The sequence below is a fragment of the Corythoichthys intestinalis genome, chromosome 12 (genome assembly GCF_030265065.1).
Source record: "Corythoichthys intestinalis isolate RoL2023-P3 chromosome 12, ASM3026506v1, whole genome shotgun sequence".
In the NCBI taxonomy this organism is placed as follows: domain Eukaryota; kingdom Metazoa; phylum Chordata; class Actinopteri; order Syngnathiformes; family Syngnathidae; genus Corythoichthys; species Corythoichthys intestinalis.
In genome coordinates, this window is record NC_080406.1 from 28,941,135 (window position 1) to 28,960,642 (window position 19,508).

At 39.0% G+C, this 19,508-nt stretch overlaps 1 protein-coding gene across 1 annotated transcript in view; it reads right to left on the minus strand.

Annotated features, from left to right (window-relative positions):
• Nucleotides 1–8,288: 8,288 nt before the first annotated feature.
• ramp1 (receptor activity modifying protein 1) overlaps nucleotides 8,289–19,508 on the minus strand; it is an 88,931-nt gene continuing 77,711 nt past the window's right edge. Inside the window, exon 3 of the mRNA XM_057852138.1 lies at nucleotides 8,289–9,683. Within this exon, the coding sequence (XP_057708121.1) occupies nucleotides 9,428–9,683 (256 nt within the window). The 3' untranslated portion in view covers nucleotides 8,289–9,427. The remainder of the gene's footprint in view (nucleotides 9,684–19,508) is intronic.

Genomic DNA, 19,508 nt, shown 5'->3' on the forward strand with positions numbered 1-19,508 from the left:
AACCTTTTTTTCACCATGGAGCGGTGTGATATGGTTCTTTTTTTCACAGACCGGTGTTGTAAAATTTTGCATTCTTATAAAATTTTGCTCCCAAAGCTTTTGTGGCGGTGAAAAAAGCCCTCTTTTATATTCAGTTGGACTCTCAATGTTATCCAACGGTGCTAAAAAACTTTACATCATAAACATACATGTGCAACACGAAAATGGCGTAAATTAATGCTTAACGACACGGCGAAGTCGTTAAGTGAGAGAGCTGCGCGCAGTTGTTGTGTGCAGCTAACATGGCAAACATAAGTTAATATTCCTTTCTTTAAAGAAAGTTTGTAGTTTGTAATTTGGAATCGCTGCATTCGTTTTTAACATTACGCGCATGCCAAATTTGTCAGAACACCGGCAATGTGCGGCAGAAAAATACAGCAAATATAAAATAACATTTGTTTTTAGCCCCGTCGTGTTAAGTGCAGGGAAAATACAACTCACCCGCTGAATCAGTGGGAGGCCTGAGCATGTTTCATTATTTTCAGTGCTCTCCTAGCGATGTCAGGATATTCCGAAATGACTTTAATCCAGAACCTCGGTAGAGCTGTTGTCTCAAATGTACGTTTAAGGTCCCCGTGATTTGCGATCTCTACAAGCTGATATTCCTGTTGCACAGACATGCTCGAATCACTTGGTTTATTCACATACGGGTCACGAATCCACTCCTTCGCAGTTCGTGGGTCTTTAGTGATTGGGAAGTAGCATAGAGTTTGTTTTCTTCGAGGTTGTAGGCTCATCTTCTGGCTTGTGAGGTTCCCTTTTCCCCGTAAAAAATCTATCCAAAGATGTCTGTTTTTCAGTCATTCTAGTGTGGGAGCTAATTATTTCCGGGAACAAATGTGATGGGCGTCGACCAACGTCATACGTTATTATCGAGGGCCAAGCGCACATAGATATACAAAACAACATGCACTTCTAACAGTCCAATCAATGCATTTCTATGACGACCTCCCATTCTGTAGTTGTATATCTAGAGTAGACAGGGATATTGGTGTGTTAAGCGGCACAGGCCAAAGTCAATCCGCCAGAACGCAGTCGTTAATAAATTATTTATTATTTCTGCGCGGCCCGGTACCAAATGCGCCACGGACGGGTACCGGACCGCGGCCCGGTCGTTGGGGACCCCTCATCTATATGAACTGTTAGTATTATACTGCACTGCAACCTTTAAATGACCATATTAGGCCAAAAAAAATACAAGAAAATCATAGAATTCCGAAAAGAAAAATCTACAGAAATGAAACATCCCCCGTCCAAAGAGCATGAGTGCCCTCTAGTGGAGAAAACTATTTTCCTGGCCTGAAATTAAAACCATATCTCCAGTTTTACGTGGTCTATTGGTGCCAAATAAATACTGGGAGAGAGGTTGAAATTCATGCTTTCGAGTAATGTTGGCATCAGCGCTCTATGTCAAACAGTTTATTTTTTTTCCTACCATCCTTTAAAGACGCCACTTGATTGAATAGGCCGGCGTGATCATAGGGCTTTAAACTGCAATCTTGTGTGTTGTCATGTGACTGTATGCTTACATCTGATTAGTATAATGGAGTCATTATTATTGTTACGACATCTCATTGGTGAAGCTGGTAGAGCCACTGTGGGCATTTCTGGCAAAATAAAGTAAAATCTAATATGGAGAATGAAGAGGAAAAATGCAACAACTGTAGTGTTGCCCAAAGTTGCCCAAAGTTCACAAATCTACGCAAGTAAAATTAAACAGTATGGAATGGTAAGACTACTCTTAGAATTTTTGTGCATGCATGTATAATCATAGAACACAATATTCTCAAGGTTTTCAAAAAATGTCATCATCCCACAACTGTATCATTTATGCCAAGTGGTAACAGATTATTTTTGTCCACAACCTGTAGAAACACTCTCATAGCAATGATGTAATTGGTCAGCGGGCAGGCAAGCTTTTGGCAGGAGCTGGGACGTTAAACTGCTCCGGAGCATTTGAACCTGACTGAGGTTGCTATAGTGATCCACTATCTAAAAGCAGCTTTGTAACAGCTGAAGACCTGTGTTATAAGTTCTCCGGTTCCATCTCAGCATCACCGCCGACGGCAAGCGTGACTGTCGTGTGTTGGCGAAGTGACGTATGAATAAAAATACAGGAAAGTTCAGGTCACTGATGTGTTGCAAAACAAACACATACACAGCATTGTACAAGCCTGGGATTTGTGACATTTGGCTTCTCTTGCCTGCCAAACAAACCAGCGAAAGCGAACGCCGGTGCCCACGCTCGTATCAAGTGCCATCCGGGGCGTTTTTACAGCTAACACTTTTCTCACAAGGTCAACGATCATGCGGTGACGCAACGGCATAAGCTTTGAAAATCCACTTTACAGCCCTGCTAATTATTTTCTGTTGCCTTTTGTGCAATTAATTCCAACAGGGCCAATGCCAAGAGGCAACACGTAAATGTATGCAAATATTATTTTACCTTTAAGCATGTAATTAGTCTATTTGTACAAATGATGTTAGATGGCGCTAAATTTGGGTACTTATTATTCCATCTGTCTTGTGGGGATTTGCCATTCTTGTAAAAAATATTGTTTCCCTGAGAAAATCTATGCATCGAAAACAACCTCGATTGTGTTACTGGAAAGTTGGCCCCTAAATCGGTATTCATTGATTGCCTCCAAAATTAGTGGAACATGTTGATAATAACAGGACGCACAGAAAAGGTCTGCAGGATTCATGCCCATAAATAAACAGGAAGTCGCTCAGTTTGGTTTGAAGCATTTTAGACAAGTTGCAAGGCTCAAGTTGGTCATTTTGTTTTGAAGCCTCTGTTTTACAGTGGTATGAAAATGTATCCGAACCATTTGGAATTTCTCACACATCTGCATAAAATCACCATTAAATGTGATCTGATCTTGAAAAAACAGTGTTTGGTTTAACAAAAAAACGCCCAAACATTCATAGGTTTTCATATTTTAATGAGGATAACATGTAAACAATGACAGAAGGGGGACAAATAAGTGAACCCTCTGCCTAAGGAGACTTAAAGAGCAATTGAAACCATTTTTTACCGAACAATTGAAGTCTGGTGTGTGCCTAATCACTGATGAGTGCTTTGAAGCTGCCCTGACCACTATAAAACACACACCTGGTAAGAATTGTCTTGATGAGAAGCATTGTCTGATGTGCAACATGGCTCGGTCAAAAGAGCTGTCTGAAGACCTGTGATCAAGGATTGTTGATTTGTATAAACCTGGGAAAGGATACAAAACCATCTCTAAAAGTCTGGAGGTTCATCAATTGACAGTAAGAAAGTTGTCTACAAATGGAGAGAGTTTGGCACTGTTGCTTCTCTCCCAAAGAGTGGCTGTCCACCAAAGATGACACCAAGAACTCAGCGCAGAATACTCAGAGAGGTAAAAAAAAAAGAACCCTAGAGTGTCTGCTAAAGACTTACAGAAATCACTGGCCTAGTCCAATACGTCTGTTCACCCATCAACTATATGTAAAATTATGGCTGAGAATGGTGTTCATGGGAGAACTCCACAGATGAAGCCACTGCTGTCTAAAAAAAAACAACATTGTTGCTCGTTTTATGTTCGCAAAAAGGCACTTAGACACTCCACAAAAATTTTTGCAAAATACTTTGTTGACTGATGAAACCAAAGTTTTATTGTATGGGGATAACACACAACGTGTGGAGGAAAAATGAAACAGCTAATCAAGCAACAACATCAACACCTCATCCCCACCGTGAAGCATGGTGGAAGGAGCTTGCTGATTTGGGGCTGTTTTGCTGCCTCAGGGCCTGGACAACTTGCAATCATTAATGGAAGAATTAATTCAAAAGTTGATCAGGATGTTTTGCAGGGAAACCTGATGCCATCTGTTAGACAGTTGAAGCTAAAAAGAGGATGGATGCTGCAACAAGACAATAATCCAAAACACAGAAGTAAATCAACTTCAGAATGGTTTCAGAAGAACAAAAGACAGGTTCTGGAGTGGCCAAGTCAAAGTCCAGATTTGAACCCCATTGAGATGCTGTGGCATGACCTAAAGACAGCGATTCATGCCAGACATCCCAGGAATTGGACTGAACTACAGCAGTTTTGCACAGAAAAATGGGCCAGTATTAGTCCTAATCGATGTGTCAGACTGATCTGCAGCTACAGGAAGCGCCTGGTTGAAGTTATGCTGCCAAAAGGGGGGCCACAACATATTAAATGTGATGGTTCACTTACTTAGTCTTCACCCTTTTGTCATTGTTTGCTCACTTTCCTAATTGAAATATGAAAACCTATAAATGTTTGGGTGGTTTTAGTTCAAGCAGACAATGTTTTTTTCATCTGTGTGATTTTGACAAAGATCAGCTCACATTTGATGATGATTTTATACAGAAATGTGAGAAATTCTAAAAGGTTCAGATACTTTTTCATACCACTGTAGTTGAATTTCAAAGCTCATATCAGGACACACAAAAATGGCTCATTCATGAAATTTAACAGGAAGTTGGCAAACCATTTTGTTCTTTAGCAGCCATTTTGGATTTTTTTGTAGGTTGCATAAGAAAAACCAGACCTGGACAAGTTTCCCCAATCTCCGTGGCATTTGTTGAACATGTACCCTATAGCCAGTGGCAGTGCTAGGATTATTCTGAAACAGGGGCCAAGAAGGGGCCACGTGGCACCCTCAGTGGTCATTTTGTTCAGTGTTTGTTTTGGTCAACTAAGCAATACGGAGATAATCCTGAATGTGGTGGTAAAAACATCTTTGCTTGACAGTGTCAAGAAAAGATGTACCAGTGTAGAGGCAAATTTATATAAAAAATATGTTAATCATTTGTGCTTTGTTTGTGCTGCTATCATTTTTTTTTTTTTAGATATTTACAATTCCTTAATAGGGCAATCTGGTGTCAACCCCCATTTCGATTAAAAATGGCTGAAAATAGTGTCAATCGTTTGTGCTGTTAAAATGTGTGTTTGTGCCGCAACGGTTTTGTAGATATTATGCTTTTAATTTGGAGTGATGACCTCACGCACCCCTCATCTACGGCAGAACAAAACTAGTGGCGCCACCAGGAGGTGGCCAGGGGTGGCCACGGCCCCCCCTATAAATTTGTTGGCCACCCCACTGGCCACCCCGCTTGCCAGTATATCGTTAAATTGATGGACTATGCACATTAAATCATTAGTAACATCAAATATTACACAATACACCAAAGTATATCAGTAGCTGTGTCCTTAAGTCTTTCTGATAGTTTTCCCCTGACCTTTTTACTGCATTAATATAATGAAAACCTGAAATTATTATGGCTTTTAGTTTTGGTCTGCCACCCCAAGATTTTAAGTGGCCCCATCTGTCCACCCCTGTGAAAAATTTTTGGAGGCGCCACTGAACAAAACCGCAATGGTGCCATTCGTTTGTGCTCATGTGTGCTGTAAAAATTTTCTTTTGTGCTGCTATCGTTTCATAAATATTGAGATATTAATTTCATGTGATGACGTCTCTTGGCTGGCCTGGGAATGCCTTGGGATCCCGCCAGAGGAGCTGGTTGAATTGGCCGGGGAGAGGGAAATCTGGGCTTCCCTTCTAAAGCTGCTGCTCCCGTGACCCGACCCCGGGTTAAGCAGTAGATGATGGATGGATGGTGATGACGTCTTTCGCAGCCATTCCATATCCGAATGCTGCATTCGAGGAAGACGGACTTATCCCACTGGGATGCACAAACGATTGACACTATTTTTAGCCATTTTTAATCAAATGGGGGGCTGGTTGACAACAAGATGGAAAGCAGAAAAGGCGGCTTCTCTTAGGACATCCACACAATCAGTTTTTTTGCGTGTACCACATGAAAAGACTGACGTTTTTTCTTCTTTTTCCATCTTTAAAAAAAACAAAACATTTTTTTGTATGTTCAAAGTATTCGGATTTAGCGTTGGAAATATATACATATAAGACATGTTTTTTAAACTTTTTTCCCCCAAAGTTAAGTTTTTAACGTTAGTGTCCCACGGAATTATTTTTAAACAAGAATATAGTAGAAAAATGCTTGTCTTTATTAAGTGCTTCATTGAATGAGTCCATTTAAATCCGCTGAAGCTGCTCACGCACACAAAATGAGTTGCCTAGGCAACTGTTTAACAAGTTAAACGATGACTGCCCCACGCAGTGTTTTTAAGTTTCGGCTTTCATGCATCTCTGGTAATCTGGGTGATTCCAGGGCTCGTACTTTGTTAAAGCGGAAATGTGAGGTAAGGTTGGCCAACCATGTTTTTGAATAATATCAATGGCTAAACAATTATAAGCATATTTTTGTTATTTTTTTTCAACGCAACCCTTCCAGATTCTTTGTTTAACCCATAACAGCGCCCTTGACAACGAAAATGCTTTTCTTCGGCAATCTTCGGAAATGACGTCACACCTAGAAGTGCGAGGGAAGTCCGCCATAGAACAGAATTGTTTGTTGCATTGTTTCTCGGTAAGATGCCACGGCGGTGTGTGGCGATGTTTTGTTCTCACTCTAACGAAAAGTTGTTTGAGTGGCCAAAGGATAGCAGGGCACGTAAATGGACATCTTTCGTTCTCACGAATGAATTTCACGCCATCATCGAGTAGTGTGCTCTGCTACAAACACTTTGAAGATGCCTGCTTCCTTAACCGATCTGCTTATGATCAAGGATTTGCCAAAAAGTAAGTGTGATTTTTGGATAGATGACTGATGACTTTGTCAAAGCAGAGCTGCCAACTGTTGTGGAATGTACAGTAGAAGCTAGCGATGTTAGCCGAAAGCCAACTCGTAGCAATAGTCGTGGCATAGTTGTTGTTGTGTTCGCTAGGTTAAGCGTGTTTAAATTGTGCGTCATCTACTATCTTGTCCGAAAGGGTTAATCCACTGTCAATCGGGAAAGGGGTGTGGATGTGCATATACAGTAAGCGGGTCGGCGTCGCGGTAATTCATGGTCACGTTGCCGTAAGAGACACACACCGCCGGTGAGTTTGTGCACATTTATTTGTATTTGTATTATGTATTTCCACCTTCATGCTTCAAGAATTGCATTGCATTTGTACGGTTCGGCATTTCTTTCACGGTGATCGCTTGATAGCCTTCTAGTTTGTGTTTTACAAGAGCCGCTGACAGGTGACAACTAGCGTGTTGGCATTGAGTCAATTTCGCAGCGAATCAGTGAGCGGCTCAAGTCACGCAGTGAATCATGGGAAATGTAGTCTCGGGACAACACTGAAGTGGTGCTTTGTAATCTGTTCGCTTGCGTGAAAAAACTACATTTCCTCACGCCATTAGACGCCACTTCCTGCTGAGAGCCCCAAGCTGTGTTTGTACTGTTAGCTCCATGTGTTAATAAAGAAACAAAGTTGTCAGCACGTCGTGTGTTCGATACCTTTGTCAACAAAAAGCTCATAACAAGACACTATGCACGATCCGTTTAAGAGACACTGGGACTGGAAGTAGTAGTAGCTGGTAGTACGAGGCGAGGCGGAGATGAGCGAGAAGCAAATCCTCGCGGTCGAATGTGAAGGCAGTCCGCTATTATTTTGTTTTCTTATTGTTACCACAATAAAGTGGAGAAAGCCATCAACGACTCATCTCCATCTTTCCCCCCAACGTTTTTCTATTATTATTTTATATGCACGAGAGCTGACGGATCTGCCAAAATGAACATGAAGTCTGATTATTTTTTTTAAATAATGTCATCAGATAGACAAAAACATAAAATTATGTGCAAATGCCTGCATCTTCAAATCATGAAAATAATAACAGCCTATATCTTACCAATCTTGTAATCTTGATGGGTCTTGTTTCCATTCCATGTCAGGTAGTCTAGGCACATTGTTTGCATCCTGATTAGCGTCTGGCTAATACATGTTAGGTCCAACATAAAATTCCAAGCTCCTCTTCTTCCGCCAACTCTTCAAAAACTTGGATCTCCTCCCTTGCGCTCGATCTATCGCTTATATCGCTGTTTGAATCATTGTTTGAAGGGCTTTGTATGGCGGCCGTATGTATGGAGCGCTGCCATCGCTGTTCTCGGTGTGACGTATCACTTCCGGGTTCGTCCCCTTTCAGGCTCGAACTTCGGAAACGCGATTATTTTGTCAAATATACAACATATAAATTATTTTTTCATGCTTTATTGGTAGGACAATGTTTAATTACTTTATTTGTGACCTTATTTGGCATGTTATGAAATTACTTCATATTTCTGCTTTAAAAGATGCCATAGAAAATGAGCAACATCATCTTGTGTACCTAGAGGAAATTGAATGTCCAGTCATGACACATCAATAAGACACTTTATTAAACGTTTTCTTCTGATCACATGGTAAATTTTCATCCTTCCAAGACAAAAAAACAGACATTCTTTCTATTGTAAAGTCCGCCTTCTATTCACCAAGAGGTTTTGGCACAAAGTACAAAGTGAGCATGATAGGGAGGAGTTGGTGTGTTCTGTTTGTTTCTGCTGATAGGCAGGTTACAGCTCAATGAACCTTAGGTGGAAAGAAAGCATTCAAAAATATCAATGAGGAAACCACACTGTGCCGAGAGATCATCGATCAATACGAAGCTCAGGTCTATGATACAAATGTTGGGCTTTAGGCATTGGCAGCAGTTAGCAGAAATGCGCGTTGGCTTACTTGATCTGTTGGAATTCTTATTGTGCTTTGAATTGTGTTTTGAATTCTTTGAACATTTGAACAGCAGTAGGTGACCGATCTATTTGAACTGGGTGTTATGAGTCTTCAGTTAAGTGCAAAATTATGTTAGCAGTGATAATGACGGTGATAGACGTCCAATCATGTGGCTGTTTTCGTCTCTCTGCCGTGAATTTAAATAAATTCATTTCTAGTAGAAAGGCTAATAGATAGGTTGGGAGTGAATGAACAAATGTTCATTCTCTGCCAGACTCCCAGTTCAAATTAACTGAACGTCTATTGATGTCAATAGCAGCCAATGGGTTGAACAACAGTTCTGTGTGGAAGAAAACATACTTTTCGGTTTATATTGGACTATTTAGAATGTTAATCATGAAAACTGATATTCCACTGTTGACCTGTATACCAGCGACCTATCGTGACGGTCATATATTTCTTTGTTCAACTACATCAGCTTGGTAACAATGAAACAGGCCCAGATTTACAACAAGTAAATCAATTGGATTTTCTGTGAGGTATTTTCTAATGTAATATAACGAGCAAAAGTTGGGGAATACTGATCTCGAAAGTAGAAAGTCCCTTGCTCCTTGTTCTTGTGTGATAGTCTGCTGTACAAGTGCTTTCAAATTCATATAAATAGCTGCTAGATTGTTGTCACAACGACTTTTTAATGTCCGAGGTTCCTTCAGGTCTATTTGCCTTAAAAAAAAAACAACGATCTTTCTGGAATCCCAGCATCCTTTTGACTCCGCTAGACAATGCCCTCACTTCGCTTACTTCGCCACACCACCAATGCGGTCATGAACAGCGTCACAAGGATGGGCATGATGATGAAGGGGCCCAGGATGCGGTTAGGGGGGTCCCTGAGCAACCGCCCCGACAGCGAGCAATTGTGGAAGTAGGTCTTGTGCACGCGGATGAAAAAGTCGTCCACTAGCAGGTTGGGCCAGAAGCAGTCCATCTTGAGCGCCACCAGATATGTGCAGTTGGTCAGCTCGCCATACAATCTGGAATATGAGAATGTGAATACAAAACATCAGTTTGTGTTGCGTCATGCCACTGAATTGTAATCCGGTTGAGATCAAGATTTTGTACACTGTATTCACATGTAATAAAGGTATGAAAGGGTCAAATTGTTAAAACACATATTGTTTGAAAGTTAGGCTTTGTTGCTTCTCATTCAATCAAGATAACCACACAGAATGTGCAATGAGGTCCCAAAAAAGTTTCAGCTTTCGAATCGCATTCCCTTGGGCCAACATCTCTTTTAGAGCAACACTAGGTAACTTTTCAGTTTTGGTTGATTGTAGCGACGCAGGTGAACAAAAGCGGTAGAGTTTTGCCTTAAAGTGCATGTGACACGAAAAAGCATGTTTATTTCATAATACACGCGGTATTTTATGCTTCTGAATGATATGGACTGCTTGGATGTGTGTGGAAGCGATCGCTATATTTATTTAGTTTTTTTAATCCCGCGCCATGAAAATGAGTGACTTCCGGCTTCGGTCTTGCATTGAGGAGGAGGGCGCTGTGACGTGTACGGGAGAAGGACTCCTCTTCACTAAACAGCCTACTGTTGTGTATGAGGACTAAGGATTCAGTTGATTTTGCGGATTAATATGTTTATTTTTTGCATCACGCCAGCCAAACGGCTGCAGAAAAATCTTGCTTTATTATGAGGGAGAGGCGTGTGCGCCTTTTTGGAGTTTCAAAAGGTTCCCATTCACCTTGGATATTGGCCTAGCGCACATACGCACTACATTTCCCATGAGGACACAGGGCACAGTGTTGTAAAATAATGATCTCCCAGTTGTCTGCAGATGGATTAAACGACTTTTTGATAGTAATGATGTAATGAATCCAGTTGTGGCTAAACAATAGCATATGATGATGCTGATAATAAAAAACTTTGATTTTCTACCGTATTCCTCACCGGCCCTCCAACCACCCAAACCCGAACTCATCTGTGTTGACAAGTTCTGTTGGGGGGGGGGGGGCGGCTTTTCACGCCAGCAAGTGAAATCCGGGCCTGTGTTTTTTCTTGAGTGTCCATTTATCCTGGTTGCCTCCCTTTTTTCTTTTTTTTTTGTGTCTCCTCAGACAAAAGTTTTGGTCTCTTTTGTTTTGCAGAATTCGCGTGAAAGCGTTCACATCGTCCTCCGTCTTTATAACAAATAGGGAAACGCCTAAATAGCTAAAATAAATAAATACTTAAGTTGCACAAAAATGCCTCTATAAGTAAGCCATTCCTAACATATATAACATTACTATGCTGTAAAATACACTTTCTTAAAACTAGGTAAATTCCCTTGTTTTCATTGTAGAATTGGACAAAACTGCATCGATTGCGTACATTTGGAGGCTAAATCAAGTATATAATTATCCGATTGCATTATCAGTTGAATTTTTTAAAAAAATCTGGATTATTTGTGTGACGTCATATTTGCCATTACATATCAATTCCATTTTTCAACACGGAAAGCGTGGAAGAGAGTCTGATGCTTCTCTACTGTGAAATTCCAGATCGGAAACAACTTTGCTACTGCACCACCGTCAGCAGATGGCAGTGATTAAACATTTTAAATGGAAGATAAACCCAGATTGTGAGTCCATATGAGTTTTTTGGGGGAAATGGCTGTAATGTGAAAAAAACAACCAGTGTTCTGGTGCTGATCACTAAAGAATGGAAACAAATATAAACCAACTTATTATTCCTGGTGAGAGAAGAGCGTCTATTCTTTTATTTTTCCTGGTGAGGGAAGAGAGTCTATTCTTTTATTTTGTAGATTTAGTGTGTATATACATGGTATGCATGAAGTCATAATAGGGATGGGCGATCTGGCCCCAAAAAAGATCGCAATAATTTTTAATATCATACGATCTGGAGTCATTTCACAATTGTTTTTAAAGTGGTTTCTTATTGGTTTTGAGTGTGTGTGTGTGTTATAATTCTGCAATGAAAATATAAAAAAACAGGGAGCAGTTAGAAATCGTTTAGCGAGTAAAATAGGCAAATCAAACCAATTTTCGTTAGTATTCAATTGATGCGTATTACTATTATGCTTATGAAAGAAAAGTATAAAGTATTTTGTGTATATTGTGTGTTTAGTGTTTAATTTAATAAACTACCGTAATTTTTGGACTATAAACCGCTATTTTTTCCCCTTCATTTTGAATCCTGCAGCTTATAGTCCAGTGCGGCTTATTTGTTGATTTCTTTGCATTAATAGGTAACACTTTATTTGACAGCGGCATCATCAGACAGTCATAAGTATGACGTGACACTATCATGGGCATTACTGAATGCTTATGACAAATGTCATTAAGTGACACCCGGCAAATTATGTCATTAACTCTATTTATGTCCAGCTCGGATCTCTTTCATCCATTCAAAAATCATTTGCCGGATAACACAAAATGACGTCTGTTATAAGCATTTATTAATGCTCACGACAGTGTCATGTCATAATTATGATTGTCTAATGACAGTCTTATTGCGCCACTGTCAAATGGTGTTGGCGTGGCTCAGTGGTAGAGTAGTCGTCCCCCAACCCCGAGGTTGTGGATTTGATTCTTTGCCCTGATGAACTCGCCTAAGTATCCTTGAGCAAGATACTGAACCCCACATTGCTCCTGGTGCTGCCTCACCAGTAGGTAGATGGCAATATAGTGTAAAGCGCTTTGAGCACCTTGAAAGGTGGAAAAGCGCTATACAAGTATATCACCAACACCAAATAAAGTGTTACCAAATACCATAACTAGCAATTAATGTAACAGCTGGAACAGCAACTGAAGAAATAATTAGCACAGAACATGAATTTTAATTGTGATTTACATATGTAGCACTGCAATGCATGCTAGGGGGCATGTTGGACAACAACAATGTTGACAGCAAGTGGGAGCTGAGGTTGACTGTCTCCCCCAAGGGAGCAGTGATGGTCAAATGAAGCTTCTTGAAGCAATGACGCTTTGCAGCCAATTGGTTCAAAGCTTCATGGTGGTTCATTTGGTCGTATGACAGTCATATGATGCTGCTGTCAAATAAAGTGTTACCGGTTAATATCTTTTGGTGTAAATATCCCATAATACAGTGATGACAGCTGCGGCTTATAGTCCAGTGAGTCTTATCTATAAGAAAATGTCGTTTTCATGTCAAATTTGGTGGGTGGCGGCTTTTTTTTTTTTTTTTTTTTTTTTTTTTAGAAAGACTGTTATCTTTCTAATAAACTACAGTTAACTGCATCTCCACCTTGTTTGGACGATTAAATATGTCACATTGCAGTGTTTTTTTGGCAGCCCTTTTAAATTTTATCTCAGTCTTAGTCTTAGTGATATTTTAGTCATCTCAAGATGTGTTTTTTTGTGATTTTGTTGACAAAACGCAAGACTAATATCGTCTAGTTTTAGTCGATGTTTTAGTCTGTAAAATTTGAAAAAATCTCCCCCCCCAAAATAAAAAAAGGTTTCCAACTATTTAGATTAACAGACGAGCACATATTGTAGTGTCTACAAGTACAACGCCAACCTGGTGATAATGCGCACTTAGCAGGAAAACAGTACATTGTTTTCAATGAATTATACCCACCTGAACGCCACGAAATGTATGTAAAGAAAAAGTTGTCCGAAAGTTTAAGAGGACGCTCGATGCTAACGCAAACTCGAATGTTATGCTAATGCTAAAAGTTACATTTAGTGTGTGATGATCACTCAGCAGAGACCTTTAAAGGCTAAAGCAATATTGCATATTCTCTATTGCCGAGATAAGAAAACAAATCTTACTGTGGCGTGTGTGCAAGCTGGGAGACTGGAGAGGACACACTGTTGAGTCAGGGTGGGTGGGCACAAAACATCATATGAGTGACACAACCAGCCACTGCTACAATGCAATCTAAAATGTGATGGAAACTATGGCACATTTTTGTCTTGTTCTCGTCCTGTCAGACGAAAACTGGCGTTCGTCTCGTTATGTTTTAGTCTCCCAAAACACGTTTTTAGCTAGTTATTGTCTCGTCATCGTCATGAAAAAAAGTGTTCATTCACGAAATATTTTCGTTATCGTCATTGTTGACGAAAACAGCACTGTGTCACAGCTAATCACTGAGATTGGCCTGAACATTCTTTTAATCTAAAATCGCCCGGCACCTAAATCATAGAATAAAATATTCTGTGGGTCACACAGAAGAAGTCCCATAAAGATTGATCGCGTTTCTATTTTGTGCAGTCAACATTATCATGATGTTCTACTCCCCAGACAAAAAGACGTGATTGTCATATTCAGGTCAGTCTTTCATTTTTAATGAATTCCCTTCACTAAATTTTACACTGACAAATGATCTAAAGAGAAACTGTTAGCTGGTTTGTAGTGAATTATATATATTGCCAAGACTTCCCATTTCATGATTGGGTCCTTCATGATGTATTTATTGAACAAAACTTTGTTTTGTGTTTTTTTGTTTGAGTTTGATTCGAATGGTTTCTGATCTGTCTGTGCTCCAAAGTGATCCAGTGGTATTTCCTCTTACTAGAAAATTCCCATGAGGATACTGGTATATTATGAACATAAAATAAAGTTCCTGAAACCACAAAGAAATACTGCATGTATACTTTTCTTTCGATGCACTGCATGAATGGTTTCCAAATCAACAATTTTTGCCTGATTTTCTGCTTCAATTCAACGGACATTGTGCTGCTCCTTCCAAGTTTTGCTTAGATTATCCTATATTTCAGGGGTCATCAAATCTGGACCTCGAGTCCACCTGTTTTCCATGTTTCTCTCCTCTAACACACCTGAATCAACTCATCAGCATGCTCTCTAGAAGGCTGATAATGATCCTGATTATTTAATTCAGATGTTTGAAGAAGGAAGACATGGAAAACAGGACTGGATAGGTAGCTTCGAGATCCAGATTTGGTGATGCCTGCTCTCTCATATAAAACCTGAATAGTTTCCCAGAGTAAAAAGATGGATCCAAATGATGACCTCTGTATTGATCGCTGTGTATTTTCCTCTTCGGTAAAGGTCGGCGGGGACACGAGGATATTTTCAGACGTCCCGCCAATTGCTATTGTGGGCATAATAATTGGCAACAATACAGGGGAACAGCGGGGGAATTCGGAAGGGCTGGTTGATTTTCTGGACGACCTGACGTGCATAATCAAACTGTGTCAGTGGTGGAGGGAAAAAGGAGCTAAAAGACTCGCCGACATGTGTTGTTGTTGTTGTTGTGGCGGGCTAATGTGACGCTCAGCCACTCAGACTGACGCCAGACAGCGTTGCGAAGGATGTCAGTGTATGGAAGCACTTCCTGAACTCGTTTAACATGTTTCCTCTGGTTTGAATGAGCACTGAATTTAGGACATGATGGGCGTAAAAAAGAGAGTAAAAGTAAAAGAGTAAAAAAATTAAAAAACTAAATTAGTCTAAGGATTATAATACTGTAAATACAATTAAGTATGTAAGACTTGTCATTTATTAAAAAACAATTGATTTACTTTTATGATTCATTCATTCATTCACCGTCTGTACTGCTTATCATCACAAAGGTCGAGCCTATCCCAATTAAATATGGGCAGGAGGTGGGGTACACCCTGAAATGGATTCCAGCCAATCGCAGAGCCTTTATTATATTTACTTTAAATTACATTTGATTTATTTTGATCTAATTTTATATCATTTAAATTTTATACATTTATATTCTTATTCAATTTGATCAGTTTTATTCAACTGGATATGTAAAAGATATAGAGCATATTTTTATTTTTAGGAATTTATTTGATGCTTGCATTTGTATCGCATTTTATTGAATGAGTTCAAGAAAATTGGCTGAACAATCTTTTTGTTTTTATTTTATTTTATTTCAATGTAATGATCGGTTCTTGTATATTAGCATTTTATTTGATTAAAAAAAATTCTCATATTTTTTCTATATCTATTTTATTTATCTATTTAATCTATTGTATCTATTTAATAATAATTTGATAGACAAACAATTTATTTTAATTTCCATCAGCAGTTTTTCCTGTTAAATTTAATTTTAAAAACTTAAAATGTTATTAGTACAGTAGTGCCTTTGCATACGCATTTAATTCATTCCAAGACCTAGTTTATAAATCGGAATAGTCATCTATCGAGCGGGATTTTCCCATAAGAAAACATTATAATTCGATTAATTTGTCCCACAGCCCAAAAACCTATGCTAAATCCTTAATAAATACTGCAGGTAAAGTTACAAATAGCAATTACACATATCAAAACAAATACAAATAATAATAATAATAATAATGAAAATAATGATGTATTAAAAGTACTAATAATGTAACGAATCGGGTTCTAATGTGGCGGTTGTGTTTTGCATGCTGTTCCTGAACGCACCGTGTGACTGACACGAGAGAGAGACAGGTGTGGCTTGCGTAAGAGGAGGAAGTTTTTACTTTCATGTTCTGTTGTTGTTGACGATGGCTATGGTGGACAGTAGCCGTGTTGTGTAGCACAAGTTATGAAATAAATGATTAAAAACCTAACAAAGCTGGCAACTTCCTTGTCGATGTTACAATAATAATAATAATAACAACGAGAGTCTTCCTCAAGTTCGTAGACATCTTCCGGCCCAGCCAGTTCACTGACGCGCATATTACCCTCATATTTTTCCATCATTTCCTTCTTAATTTCAATAGTAAGCGCCACCTTTTTCCTTTTTTCTCCACCTGCACTAACCTTCTTCGGACCCACGTTGATTTCTCTCACAAGAAAATCCGCCGTGCGTTCGTCTTGCGGGAAAACAACAAAAATGCAACGCTGTCATAAATCGTCGTATTTCGAGCATGGCATCATATGTCGAGACAAATGATGAGTCAAATTTTACGTCGGATATCGAAAGGATTGTATGTGAGAGATTGTATGTCGAGGGACCACTGTATTTTAATTTGAATGTATTTTCTTACTCTTTTTTTTGTCACAATTAAATTCCATATTATGTGTATCTATTAACATTTAATTGTCATTTTTTTAACGAGTTTTATTTATGTATTTTTTATCACATAATGTCTTGTTAAATTTCCAGTAATTAACAATCTTTATTGAATTTGTTAATATCATTTGATTTGTATGTATTTTTACCACATAAATTTCGTCAAATCTGGCAGTCAATGTACAGGTAGTTCCCAGGTTTCGACGTACCCGACTTGCAATCTCGACCTTACGACGTTGGAGTCTCGTCAGCCATTTTGTCTCTAGTCGTTTTCTGTCACGTAAACAGTACCTTATTGTACATCACAGTATCTTACGTGTATATTCACTTTATTTTAGGGCTGTCAAATTTATCACGTTAACGGGCGGTAATTAATTTTATAAATTAATCACGTTAAAATATTTGACGCAATTAATGCATGCACGGAGTGACCCGTTCATGTGTTGCCTCAAACAGTTTACAATGCCGCTGTTTTAGCACATTGAGAGCGAAAAGGCAGAGAAATGCGAGTGGACACGGGCGTTTATTGGACCTTGGATCTTTTATTGGTTTAAGCTTTGGCAGCCACTACTAACAGTCATAGTTGTTAGTCATAGAGCAAGAGACAATCTTTTTCTCAACACACTTAATTGAACACATCGAAGAACATATTGTATACCATTTGTAGCCACCACTGACAGTCATGGTTGCCCAACTTCCCATCATGCATTTGGGCGGAGCAGGAGACGTTCATTTTCTTAACACGCCTAATTGAATACAACGCAGAACATACTGTATACCATTTGCAGCCACCACTGACAGTCATGGTTGCCCAACTTTCCATCATGCATTTGGGCGGAGCAGGAGACGTTCTTTTTCTTGATATAAAATTACTCTAACTTGTACTCAAATTTATCTTTCTATCCATCTAAAGTCTTTTTACCCGTGGATCCCTTTAACAGAAAGAATGTTAATAATGTTAATGCCATCTTGCGGATTTATTGTTATAATAAACAAATACAGTACTTATCTACAGTATGTTGAATGTTTATGTCTGTCTTGTGTCTTATCTTTCCATTCCAACAATAATTTACAGAAAAATATGGCATATTTTAGAGATGGGTTGAATTGCGATTAATTACGATTAATTCATTTTTAAGCTGTGATTTTAAAATTTTAATCGTCTGACTGGCCTACTTTATTTTATTTAATATGACTGTTTTGCCTTTTGGCGAAATGTGTGTTTTTTTTTCTTTTAACATAATGTTGACTTTTGTTTTGTGATGCACACTTTTATTTCGGTGCAGGAGGCATAGAGCCATTAGTACTACCGCCCGTAAGTAAGAGCGCATGTACACACGAAGAAGAATGTATTTGCACATACGAAGAAGAGCGCACGCGCACTCACGAGGAAGAGCACATTTGCTCCCACGAAGAGTGAGAGTAGGGAAGGATTACAGCTTAGCTCACTGGCTAGCTTGGACTTAGCTTCAACGTCTTGGCGAAGACAGTACAATGACGTATAATACAAGTTTTTGGATAGTTATTTTGAGATTTAGTGAATATTTAGGGGTATTTAAAAGGTTAATTCCAACTTACGTGGAAATTTGTGTTACATTGCCAGCGTAGGAACGGAATTCGTTCGTAACACGGGGACTACCTGTATTTGTATGTACTTAACCCTTGAGAGTCGAAGGACGCGCCGGCGCGTCCTCAGCGCACGTCGTCTTTGAAGCGCCCTCACGTTTTAATTACGTCGCCCACATGCCGTTGGTTGGTCTCGTTTTAAAGTGCGGAAGTTGCGGTTTACTCTCGTTATTATTTGAAGTCAATCGGCCAACTAAAACGTGAGATATTGTCATTTAAGTTTTATAGTTTTACTGTCCTCTCAAAAAAAAACATTAAAACGCTGCATGGATCATTTGTTTATGTCTATATTTCCGTCATTTCTTGTCCTTTTTCAAAACGGAAGCTCCATGAAAAAAACACAAATCAAACGAACCCTTTCGAAGTCACAGTGGAAGCACAAAATGCGTTTTTTAATTTTTTTTTTTATAAATATAACTGCCGTGCGAGGTTCCACCGAACAAGAGGAAGGAGTGTTCTGAAGCAGCGAGGTGGCGAGCGACGGCCGTTTGGATCGAGCAGCGACTTTGTGTGACTTTGAGAATGAACGGAAAACTAAATTTAGCGCAAGCAATTGTGCTTTTTGATCAACTTGAGGAAGAGGATGGTCCAAATTCGTCATCATCGTCTTCTTCGGAAGAGTCCTCGAGTGAAGATAGTGACGGATTTGAACACGTGGGTGACGCCATCGACGAGCAGAGGTAAGCCAACTTACTTTTTTTTTTTTTTTTATGCTGAAAAAGTTTCTTTTGATATTGCAAGACAAAGTTAATTTTGATGCAATATAAGTGTGTGTTTGTGTATATAATAATAAAATGTGCTTATCAGATCAAAGTCGTACGTGCACTGTGTATCCCAGGCAGGAATTTATAATTTGTGGTGTTCTTCTTTCTATATGAAGATTAGGGATGTACAACATATTCAGCTATGGTATTCTTTCTATTGTCATACATATAGATTTCCATTATTATTTATTGCTGTATATATTTTTATTTTATACTTTATTATTTTCATAAATACTGACTTTTTTTTATGTACATTTATAGTGGCAATGAAAGTGAAGTGAAATGAAAATGGAAGGGTGGAAAGAGGACCGACACCCCATGGAAGTGTGGGCTGTGTGATGCAGCCCTGTGTCTAATTCCAGGACGAAACTGCTTTTCGGAGTGGCATGCCTGAATAAAATTTAACTTGTTTATTGTAAATATTTCTGAAAATACTTTTTTTTTCAATGTTATATATATATTTTTCCCCCCACAA